Source organism: Squalius cephalus (genome assembly GCF_949319135.1).
Source record: "Squalius cephalus genome assembly, chromosome: 8".
NCBI classification, from domain to species: domain Eukaryota; kingdom Metazoa; phylum Chordata; class Actinopteri; order Cypriniformes; family Leuciscidae; genus Squalius; species Squalius cephalus.
In genome coordinates, this window is record NC_137129.1 from 13114740 (window position 1) to 13127001 (window position 12262).

The window sequence follows — 12262 nt, forward strand, 5'->3', positions numbered from 1 at the left end:
ATTTCACACCTACTTTAATGTTAAAGGCTTGCTATTTTATAAGGTTTTGTTGTTGTTTTTCATTGTATGATTTTTGGGAATTCTATTGAAACCAATTAGGGTCAAATTTGACCCAGGCTGATTAAGATTTCAAACAAGGGTTACTGCGGGAATGCTAATTTGTTTAAAAAATATATATTAACATTTAAATTCTAAAAAGGTTTGCATTTTTAGCATTACAGTAGTGTTCTTAATTGTCATAGTAATAATAATGTTACAATGCAAAACAAATCCCCAAAATAGGCTAAAATTGACATTTTGACATTGGGTTGATAATGACCCAGACAGTTTTCCCCCCGTGAGATTCATTCTTTACGGATTTATTGCATATGTAACAATCGTTCAGCTGCCCATCACCACCTCGCGACGGTTGCTAAGGCATCTTGTTGCTAGGGAAATGGCGAAGGGGAGGGAAGCGCGAGGGGGGCGGGTCCTACTTAATGAGTCAGTCCGGAAGTGGAGAATCGCTTTGACTGTACACACACAGAGCGGCGGCGTCAAATGAAGCCCTCCATCAGTGGAAAACTGCAAATACGGACGTTTAACCAGAGTCAGAAACCGCACGTTCTCACCTCCTCGCCAGCTCAGATCGCTGCAGACCTTACCGGATGTGAAACACGGACCGGGACAGAGCACATACACACACACACGGGTAGAGATTGAAATGGGCGACAGCTGCTGGAATGGAAAGAGCCGAATATTGACAGCAGTGCCGAGTGAAGGCGACCGATGAGGATGATGATGAAGAGTGAAAAGTGAAGCTTTCATTCTGACGGTCTGCATCTCTTCGGTCACGGCCATCTCGCCGTTTAACACCATCCTGTTCAGAGATGATGAAAGGTGAGAGCGGTCGTGGTTTGTGGTGTGTAATAGTGTTAGCCACTGTTATGTTAAAGACCACTGTGATTTCCCCATTGTGAATGCGAAACTGTTTTAAAGACCAGAATGCATCTATGAATATTTTTTTAAGATGACCCTCATATTTTGGCATGAGTTGTGGCTTCAGGCAGGTTTAGTGTATCTCTTTCTGAGGATCAAAAGGGAAAGGCGGTCCAGTTGAACCTTTAATATCATGTCTACTCAGTAGTGTGTGTTCTGGACCTTCTGCTAGTGTTTGTGATGACAGACTTCAGCTGTGCGACTCACACCTCACCGGTCAAGCATGTTAAGTTAACCCACAATGCCACGTCATCTTACACTAAAACTTAACTTAACACTCTACTTTACCCTCAGGCAAATACATGTGCATCAGTTGCGTTCATGTAGTGTAATGCTTTGAGTTTCTTAAGCGCTTTTAAAAAAATCCTGTTAGTTGTCCCTATTATGGAAACTTGTTTAAAAACGAATAGAATAATATAAAGTAATATGTAATACCGTAGCCTATGCAAATAACATGTAAAATGGAAGAAGTTGAATAGTAAATAAATATGTAGGCTATGTGTTCAGCCAATCAAATTAAAGGACCAGGACCAGCATTATTATTGGTAACTAAAACTTTTAAAAAATCGTTTGCGTTAATCGAAATGAAGCTGAAATAAAATGTAAATATTAGATGAAATCTTAAAGTAAAAAATAAAATAAAAAAATAATGAAAATTAGAAATGTTGCCTTTGCAATGACCTGAAATAAGTTTACTAAAATAACTGAAAACTTAATCAAAGCTAAATAGAAATATTGGACAAAAAGCTAATAAAAATGCTTAAAGTAAATGAAAATTTACGCATAAAGTAAAATGAAACTGAAAATATAAAAATAAAAGCAAATTCAAAATATGAATAAATACTATAATAGTATATAAATGGAAGCTTGTTCCCGCCACGGAATTTCGATTTGACTTTTTATCTCGCAATTCTGACTTTATAACTCGCAGTTGCGAGTTTATATTACGCAATTCTGAGAGAAAAAGTCAGAATTTCAATAGGCCTATGTAACCAAGCAATTGTGAGTCAAAAAGTCAGAATTGTGAGGGGGAAAAAAATCGCAATTACCTTTTTTATTTTTGTTAGTCAGTGGCAGAAACAAGCTTCTATATATAAATAACACTAAAATAACACTAACACTTACTGTATTAATCTGTATAATCATAATAAATGAAAATGATATTGTCTGCAAACAGTTTTAGGTTTCAAAATTTTCCTTTAATTTTTCAGTGGTGGCTAAGGTTGGGTTCCCACTGTTTTATTTTAAGTAACCATAACTGTAGCAATACTATAACAATAATTATAGCTTCCATGGCGCATTTTATTCTTCACTTATTCTCCAGTTTAACCCTACATTTCTAATGATTTAATTTCTAGTTCCTACATTTCGTGTTTAGAACTGTAAAACAGCTGAACGTCCATCTTTTCTAATGTTCTAATCTCTAGTTCCTACATTTTGTGGTTTGAACTGTAAAACCGCTGAACTTCCATCTTTATAAAGGAACCTTTCAGGATGTCACGTGTTAATGCAAGTGAAGGAGGGTGTTAAAAGTTCTTTGGAGCATTAACTGGCAGTGTTGGCTCTTTGCATGGGTACAGTACTTCCCTCCCCTTTCCTTTCTACTCCCCTCCCTTTCGCTCATCTGTTTCTTGCCGATCAGCTCCTTGTGAATACTTGGGGGAGAGACGGGGAAACATAATCTGCTCTGTGTCCAGGTAATGCTTAACAACAATACCTCTTATCTGTTCCACACGATCCACTGCCAAATAGGCAACTTTTGGACATCTTGTTTTACTTTGTGGTTGATTTGTTCTTGGACTGTGGTCTTCATGATCTCTTGGCGTCTCTTGCTTTTTTTGTATATATATATAATGTTTTACCCCTTTTCTCGCTCTTTCTTTAGAAATCTTTATATGTACAATCTTGTCTTTTGCCTGTGTTAAAAAATCTTCTGTTTAGTGGACACATTTGATTCCAGGTGTTTTTGATGAAACTTTATGCTTAAAGCATGTGTGCAGGCTGAACTGGGAACTGTTTGTGTTTCTGTCTTGTTTATTCCTCAGGAAAAAGCATGAGGCGAGTTTCAAACCCATCAAAGCCTAAATGGTTCCGTCTGTCCTGCTGATTGTAGATTCGTGAGTGAGTAGTTAGACTTAGACATCTTTACTAAGGGTTAAGTGGAGATTAGTTACTTGCTTGCAGCCAGAAGATTACTGAGGTTATTATTGGCACAGCTGACACCTTTCCTGTGCAAAGCACTTTATTAGGTGGTTTTTTGATGTCTGTTGTCACATTGTAACTCTTAGGCTGTTTCATAGTATCGTTTAACCCTTTAGCACTGGTAGTATATGAAATGGAAATGCGTTTGATTGATGTTCACAGTGTTACATGTGTGGTGTGCAATGACGAGCAGTCTTATGACCCTGTATTGACTTTTGTGTGCGGCTCAGTGTCTGCCACAAACAATGAATGGACTTTGTCATTGAACAGTTTATTTCACTAGCTGAACAGTATCTGACTAATGTCAGAAAGGAAAGCAGGTCGTTTTTAGCTGTAGATTTCCTGTGGAACGATTTAGCCTCAGTGCTTCAGGTGCAGATTGTTACATTTTTTTTAACCTTGTTTCTTTCGACTAAAGGAAAAATTCTGTCATCATTTACTCACTCTCATTTTGCTCCAAATCCAAACCCATAAGTCTTTTGTTCATCTTCGAAACACAAATGAAGATATTTTAATGAAATCTGAGAGATTTCTGTCCCTCCATTGAAAGAATATTCACCCATAACTCCAGTAATCCATATGGATCAAGTGATTTAATCTAAGTCTTCTGAAGAGACACAGTCGCTTTAGCCTATATGATGAACAGATTTAGGTAATTTGAGAGATTAATGCTAATGCTAATTTAAATTTTGTATCTCATATGCTATTGTTAAATATTAGTTTATCTATGTGGACACTACGGTTCATAAATTTGGGGTCATTTTTTTAATACTTTTATTCAGCAGTGACAGTAAAGACTTTTAGGTTGTTTCACACCTGGCTCCTATAGAGCACTTGTTTCGGAACCATTTGTGTTTACTCCATTACTTCTGTTCGTTAAGGCATATAAAAACGGCAGTCTACACTGAAACACTCAGTCTGAGTTTGCCAGAACATGGTTCTCCTGAACTCTGGAGCTGTTTGCTTGTGGTGAGAAAGCAATCCGACCCAACGGACCAACGAACCAGGCTGTATCACAATGTATGATGGGTAATGATGACGTACATTGCGTGAAAATCAGCAGTTTTGATAATGCCTTTCAAAATGTATCGTGGGTTAACCTGGAGCAAAGACTTTTTTAAAATGGCGCCTAATTGCTTTTCTCAAAAATAGGTACAAGGTAAGAATGTCCTTGATTCATGCTCAAAATGATAAAGTAGTATAACGACAACCACAAAGAAAGCCACAATAAACCCACAGATCCGTTATCTATCTATCCATCCTGACGGATGACTGCTATTAATGCAATCCCAGTGTTAAAGGCCTACCAAATTCTGTGACCCATCGAATTATGTGACCGAACACATAATGTAGTGATGGTAGGGTTAGGATTAGGATTGGGGTTAGGATTAGCTCAATACACAGAATTCGGCACAACACCGCGGAACATTAACAGGTGAAAAATGAGAAGAGTTTTTATTAACACATTTTGGTCCATTTAGAAATGTTGCCTTGTGAAAATAATCCGAACCAAGAAGAAATTGTAATTGACTGTAAATAATTTTAATCCCTGCTTTGGAACAAAGGAAATGATCTACAGGTCTGAAAATACCCTTACATTGTTGCAAAATATGTCTATTTCAAATAAATGCTGTTCTTTTCAAATAAAAGCTTTCTATTTATCAAAGAATCATAAAGAAATGTATCACAGTTTCTGCAAAAAAATGTTAAGCTGCAGAAATGTTTTCGACATTGATAGTATTAAAAGATATTTATTGAGAAGTAAATCAGCATATTAGACTGAATTCTGAAGGATCGTGACACTGAAGACTGGAGTAATGATGCTGAAAATTCAGCTTTGCATCTCAGGAATAAAGTATATATTTAAATATATTAGTTATTTTAAATAGTTTTACTCTACTTTTGATCAAATAAATACAGCCTTGGTGAGCATAAGAGGTTTTTTCCAAAACACTAAAAAAATATTTTAAACGGTTGTGTATATTGACTATAAGCATGAATATTTGCTTGTGTAAAACCCAGGTGTCCATTAGTAGAAATTACAGTTAGTAATTAGATTATTAGACTCCAGATGACCTTTGCACGTGTATTTACTCTCAGGAATCAATTCTGTCAGCCTGTCTGCCTTTCTCAATTTCAGTATCCAGTGCTTGAGTCCACCTGGATAATGTTGTGTTTCTTACGCGGATAGAGCCTGTATAATTTTGTGCCATCTTTCATGAGTGCCAGGGGTTTTGTGTCTAATGAAAAAGTGCTTACTCAAAGCATATTTATGACCTCGTAAATCCACACAGGGACCATTGGGCAATGCCACGTTTCTGTTTTAGGGTGGGCAGATGTTCAGTTCTTCCTGGCTGGCAGCTCGCAGAGACTCTTTGCCAATGACAGACTTCTGCTCATTCATGACACATGGTAACATAAAACCACACTTGGTACTATAGTGAATTGTGAAAGTGACATCATATAGACCGAATCTTTCCGAATTTCACTCTCGGGAATTGTAGGCTTCATTTAGAAGGAAATTCCTTTCTGGTATACAAATTACGTTGGTATGGCCCACTTAGAAAAAATAGGTTAGCTCTTGTTAGTAGCCTCAGTCTGCCCCTGCCGCCCAAAGACATGTGTGGTCAGCTAATTGAGATCAAGAATTTCTCTAAAAACACAGGAGGAGGCTTTAGCGTGATATCTTAGTGGTGATTTTTGGTTCAGTTCACCCGACTGTGAAAAAAAAAAATCATCATTGACTGTCATGATAATTATGGAGTGCTCTCTCGCAATGATGGCGCACGGCAGTCTGATCAAACCGTCAGATTTAATTACTTTGGAGTGCCCTCAGCCTGCCAAGAGCTGGGTTTGCATATAGTTTTCAAAGCATGCTGGGAAGTTTGTACTTCCTAAAGCCCTCCTGTGGAGTGGGGTGAATGAAATACTCTAATTTGTGTTCGAGATGAAGGCAGCTGTTGTGCAGATGAAACATGGGCGAGACTGTTAGTGAATGAAAGATTTAAGGGTAATCATACTGCGATAAACTTCTTTACATGGCCCAATGTTTCTCATCCAAACAACACTACGACATGATGTGAAAGTAAAGACACGACATGCAGTGATAAATGTAGTCTGAGCCATCACACAAGATTGTGGTTGAATTGTGGGTAACTGGCATCAATGGGTGATTCATCATAACTGCAGTCAGCAGGTTTTCCGACAAACTGTCAACTTCTGTTCACACGACAGAAATTCCCCAATGGTAATGGAACTTAGACTGAGTTAACACTGAGACTGTAAAGCCTGTAAAAATACATTTTAATATATAAAAATATATACATTTTATAATTTAATAATTATTATTAATATTAATAAACATAATTTAAAATATATAATTTATATATCAATATATTATATTATTCATAATATATTTTCAAATCAAGCTCTCGTTAATTATTTCTGGCATAGATTTAACAAGGTTCTGGAAACATTCCTCAGAGATTTTGGCCCATATTTACACGATAGCATCACACAGTTGCTGCAGATTTGTCGGCTGCACATCCATGATGTGAATCTCCCGTTCCATTACACACCAAATGTGCTCTACTGGACTGAGATCTGGTGACTGTGGAGGTCATTTGAGTATAGTGAACTAATTTTCATGTTCAAGAAACCAGTTTGAGATGATTTGAGCTTTGTGACATGGTGCGTTATCCTGCTGGAAGCAGCCATCAGAAGATGCACACTGTGGTCATAAAGGGTTGGACATGGTCAGCAACAATACTCAGGTAGGCTGTGACGTTTAAACGATTCTCAATTGGTAAGAGGCCCAAAGTGTGCCAAGACAATATCCAACACACCATTAAACCACCACCAGCAGCCTGAACAGTTGATACAAGGAGGGATGGATCCATGCTTTCATGTTGTTTATGCCAAATTCTGATCCTACCATCTGAAAGACTCGTCAGACCAGGCAACTTTTTTCCCAGTCTTCTATTGTCCAATTTTGGTGAGCCTGTGTGAATAGTAGCCTCAGTTTCTTGTTCTTAGCTGACAGGAGTGTGTTCTTCTGCTGCTGTAGCCCGTCTGTTTCAAGGTTCGACGTGTTGTGCGTTCAGAGAAGCTTTTCTTCATACCTCAGTTATAGCGAGTGGTTATTTGAGTTACTGCTGCTTTTTTATCAGCTCGAACCAGGTTTCCTCTGACCTCTGGCATCGACAAGGCATTTACCCCCACAGAACTGCCACTCACTGGATATTTTTTCTTTTCAGACCATTCTCTGTAAACCCTAGAGCTGGTTGTGTGTGAAAATCCCAGTAGATCAGCAGTTTCTGAAATACTCAGACCAGCCCGTTTGGCACCAACAACCATGATACCTTCAAAGTCACTCAAATCACCTTTCTTCCCCATTCTGATGTTCAGTTTTAACTTCAGAAGTTCATCTTGACCATGTCTACATGCCTAAATGCATTAAGTTGCTGCCATGTGATTGGCTGATTAGATATTTGTGTTCATGTGCAGTTGAACAGGTGTACCTAATAAAGTGGTAAGTAAGTGTATACAACATTGTTATAGTGAAGTTAGATTTTAATAGAAAATACAAATAATTATCAAACTAAATACAGTAGTCAACATTTGAAGTGGATCAAAAAAGTTCATAAAAGTTGTCCTAAGACAAGAACAGGTATTGTTCAAAATTCATGTATAACTTTGGTTTTGATCCACTTCAAATTTTCAACACAAATTTTCTATGAATATTGTGTTCTATACAAAGTAAAGTTTCTCAGATGCACCAGATTTTCTTTATTCTTGATCAAAATCAGTAAATATTACCCAGCAAAAAGATGTGCATCTTGAGGCATTAAACAGGCCTTATCTGTTCTGTACCTCACTCTTATCTGTGATTATTTATTTTTGGGTTTATCCTCATCTTTAAATTTATATCTTCCTTTTCCCCGTTTTATAGCATTTTCCTCACTACAGTCCCTTGTGTGGTGTCATTGGGCCATGGTTCGCAAGAAAGGATCTCTTATTTTGTGTGGAGCATTTCTGTTTGTCGCCTGGAACGCCTTGCTCCTCCTCTTCTTATGGGGGAGGCCTCCCATTGGCCGACTTGGTGAGGGAGGCGGAGCTGAACCAGGGGCCGGAGAGGAATGGGGAGCAAAAGTGGGTGGAACTAACGGATTGGCCGTTGAAGTGATCAGATTGGCCGAAGAAGTAGAATCGGAACTGGAAACTCAGAAGAAGCTCCTCAAACAGATACAGAGTCACAGGGAACTATGGGAACAGCGGAAAGAATTGGGAAAGAGGGAATCTGAGGACATTAAAGATGAAAAGAACATTGAGCAGCTGAAAAAACTTCAGCAGATTCCTGCAGTTCCTCTAAGTCATAAAATTGTAGAAGATACAAAAACTGTTACGAAAAATACACAGACTCTAATGGTTACGCCACCTCGGCTGGTCATGAAGGAGCAGGAACCGGACCAAGAAAAAAAGCAAATTGCGGAGAGTGAAGTAGTCCTTACTAAGCCAAGCCCTCAAATCATTATCCCAATTCTCGTCATTGCCTGTGACAGAGTAACAGTGAAAAGGAGTTTGGATAAATTGATACAGTACCGTCCTTCTGCTGAGCTTTATCCAATCATTGTCAGCCAGGACTGTGGCCATGCAGATACGGCAAGGATGATTGGCTCCTATGGCAGTCAGATAACCCACATCAGCCAACCGGATCTTGCAGACATTCCAGTGCGACCTGATCACAGGAAGTTCCAGGGTTACTACAAGATCTCCAGGCACTACCGTTGGGCTCTGAACCAAGTGTTCAATGTCTTTGCTTACTCCACAGTGGTCATTGTGGAGGACGACTTGGAGGTAAGATCATGAATATGTTGTTATTTATGACTAGTACTCAAATGTTGTCATATTCATCCTGCATTTGAGCATCATGAGATGTTAACCAGGTCTGAATAGTATCTGAAAGTAAGTCACATTTTTCCTCTTTTATAATTCATGGAGAGATATTTTGAAAAGAGCTTTTCTCTCGCTCATAGGGAATATTTTCATTTGCACATTTCTGAACCCTTTCCTTTGAAATTCTCACAGGTGAACTGATTACAAAGTCTAATATGCATTATGCACCCAAAAAAAAAACATTAATAGGACAGCGGTAAAAGCTCCAGTTCTGTTGTCATGAGTTCTCTAAAGGAAGGGATCAAGGTCCTTGTTTAACTTTGCTATTCAGGCAAACATGTTTTTTTGCATACTCCGCCACGACAGCCATCAAAGGACACAGTAAGATGTTGAATTTACAATTTTTGTTGAAATAGCAAACCTTCATACTCAAGGTGAAATGTTAATCAATGACAAATAAGAGTTATCCATGAATATGGCATGGACAAATCTTTGACATCAGTGTATACAAAAGTGTACGCTTTGTATACATGTGGTTTTATAATTTCAATAAGAAAAAATAAATAAATAACCAAGTAAAAATTAATAACATACTTTCCTTACATCTTAAATTCCTATTAATATTATCAATAATAGAGTTCCAAAAAATTTCTTCTAGGTGCTATTTTATTTTGTATTTGAAATATTGTACAAATATGTTTATTATTGCATTTTTTATCAATCAATTTAATGCCGTTTAATATTAATTTTGGATTTGTCATTAATGTTAATAAGATGAATCAGAGTAGGGGAAATAGCTTTAACGACAGAATTAAATTCCTTAAAATGTACAGGGAAACTATGGATTCGCATGAATTGTTCGTAAAATACACAGTCATGAGTGTCTGCAGGGTCCTCTCTATGATATCGGTTCATCTTAATGTCTTAAAACTGCTCTTATTTCATCTTATAGGTGGCCCCAGACTTTTTTGAGTATTTCCGTGCGCTCTACCCCATATTGAGTTCGGATCCGACTCTGTGGTGCATTTCCGCCTGGAATGATAATGGACGGGATGGGCTGGTCGACCCGGGCAAGGCTGACCTCCTTTATCGGACAGATTTCTTTCCCGGCCTTGGATGGATGCTTTTGAAGGAAGTCTGGGCAGAGTTGGAGCCCAAGTGGCCCAAGGCATTCTGGGACGACTGGATGCGGCAACCCGAGCAGCGGAAGGACCGCTCGTGCATTCGTCCCGAGATCTCGAGGACTATAACTTTCGGCCGTAAAGGCGTCAGTTTGGGTCAATTTTTTGACCAGTATTTGCGCTACATAAAACTCAATACTGAATTTGTGCCTTTCACTAAACTGGACTTGTCCTATTTGGTCAAGGAGAAGTACGATGAAACCTTTGAAAAAGAAGTGTATATCGCCCCTTTGGTGAAGGTGGAGGAACTACAACAAGGTGGAAGCCTGAAAGGTTCTGGGCCATTTCGAGTTCAGTACTCCAGTAGAGACAGCTTTAAAGTGCTGGCCCGCAACTTGGGAGTTATGGACGATTTGAAGTCAGGGGTTCCCCGTGCCGGTTACAGGGGCGTAGTCAGCTTCATATCCCGTGGACGAAGAATTTATCTGGGTCCCCCTGAGGGCTGGACTAAATATGACACCAGCTGGAGCTGAGGAGGATGAGGTTTGAGCCACAAAAGACAAGAAATAGAAAACTCACAACTATTATTGCAAGTGAAGGAGGAGAGAAACGCCCTCTCAAACCAAAGAAAACAGAAGCAGGGTGTAAAAAGTTGAGAAAAGCTAAGATGTGAGTATAAAATAACTGCTGTTTTGTCATGGAAGAACTTCCAGGCATGCTGGGAACAGCACAAAAGGTGGTGCATCGTATTTGCGCAGCAATCATGCAACAATCTTCCCTCAGAGAAAATAGTGGAGTTAAGCTGCAGACAGCTCTTATGCAGAATCGCTTATTATATGAAGAATAATGATCACATTTTTTTATTATTACTTGATTTTATTATTATTTTGCTTTTAACATCAATGCAAAAGGCATACAAGAGGTCTTATATTTTATCTTACCACAGTGTCTTTTGGGAGAATCTCACGATAACTCACATTTAACTCCAAAATCAAAAGAAGAGAATATTTTTATATTTGCATATATACAGAAGAAAAATTAAGCCTGTTCTTGTGTCCATCCATTTTTTTGTGTGTGACTATTTTAATCATAAGCATATTCCCCCCAATTTATCATTAATTTAATGATTTGGAAAGTTTTACTTTTTTAAAAAAATATTCAGTATTACTGTATATATAGTAATATAATTTTTTGCTTTAAGAAAAAACAACCCAATATCCAGATGTTTCTTGACAAGTTTCGTGAGATTCAGCCTTTGAAAGACCAATCTGAGTGTTAAAATTCCATTTGTCTAAGTTTTATTAGTCCCTGACATAATTCTAAATGAAAATTGTGTATAATTGTTGTCTAATTTGATTGATGCATTCATATAAATGCGCAGACTTGTTCATTTGACTTTATGTAGCACCATTGAATCTATGAAGTTCAAGCTTGTGGCAGAAATTATTCAAGGCTTGTGTAACTGACATACCAAATCTCTGGACGACATCTCTTCTGTGCCATTCTGTTGAAGTACTGTACTTGAACCTGTTTTTGTTTTAACTGCTCTTCCTGGCCTGGGAGAGCTCTTATTGTTTTTTAAATATGTTGTAGGTTTGTTGCAAAACCAGTGGTCATAGAAAATCGCTTTACATGTTCTTACGGATGAATGATCGGATTTCAGTAGCCCAGAGATGAGAGGAAACATTTGAATTAAATGTACTGTATTTAAATGTTTGGGAGAGAAATTATCTGATATTAATGCAAATGCAGTATGAAGAAGTGTGAAACCACTGCCTGACATGTTTATAACTTTATTACATTGAGAATAAAACAGACTATTTTGATATTTGACTTTATATGCTGTTTTTTTTTTTCCTGTTTTATATCTTATCTGGTGACTTCCTTCCAGGGATCATTTGTCCAAACCCCCCATATCAGCATCTATTCAGCCGCTATTGTGACACCTTTGACGTCTCTGTCGCTCCAGATTTCCTTTCCTACTCCTCTTGTGTCCTGTTGACTTCCTGTCTCATGGTTCTCTGCTGTTGACTTTACTGTTACTCTTTTCCTGTTCTTTACCACTA

The 12262-nt window shown here is 38.0% G+C and overlaps 1 protein-coding gene across 3 annotated transcripts; it reads left to right on the plus strand.

Moving 5' to 3' along the window:
* Positions 1-486: 486 nt before the first annotated feature.
* Positions 487-12034, plus strand: mgat1b (alpha-1,3-mannosyl-glycoprotein 2-beta-N-acetylglucosaminyltransferase b). Of its 3 annotated transcripts, XM_079880131.1 has the most exons (4): positions 2596-2675; positions 7437-7711; positions 8132-9036; positions 10028-12034. In XM_079880131.1, the coding sequence occupies exons 3-4, from the start codon at positions 8173-8175 to the stop codon at positions 10727-10729; spliced, it is 1566 nt and encodes a 521-aa protein (XP_079736257.1). In that variant the 5' UTR covers positions 2596-2675; positions 7437-7711; positions 8132-8172; the 3' UTR covers positions 10730-12034. The 3 variants fall into 3 exon arrangements, with proteins under 3 accessions (XP_079736255.1, XP_079736257.1, XP_079736256.1); XM_079880129.1 differs by lacking the exons at positions 2596-2675; positions 7437-7711 and adding an exon at positions 487-879; XM_079880130.1 differs by lacking the exon at positions 7437-7711 and having other exon boundaries at positions 2603-2675.
* The last annotated feature ends 228 nt before the right edge of the window (positions 12035-12262 follow it).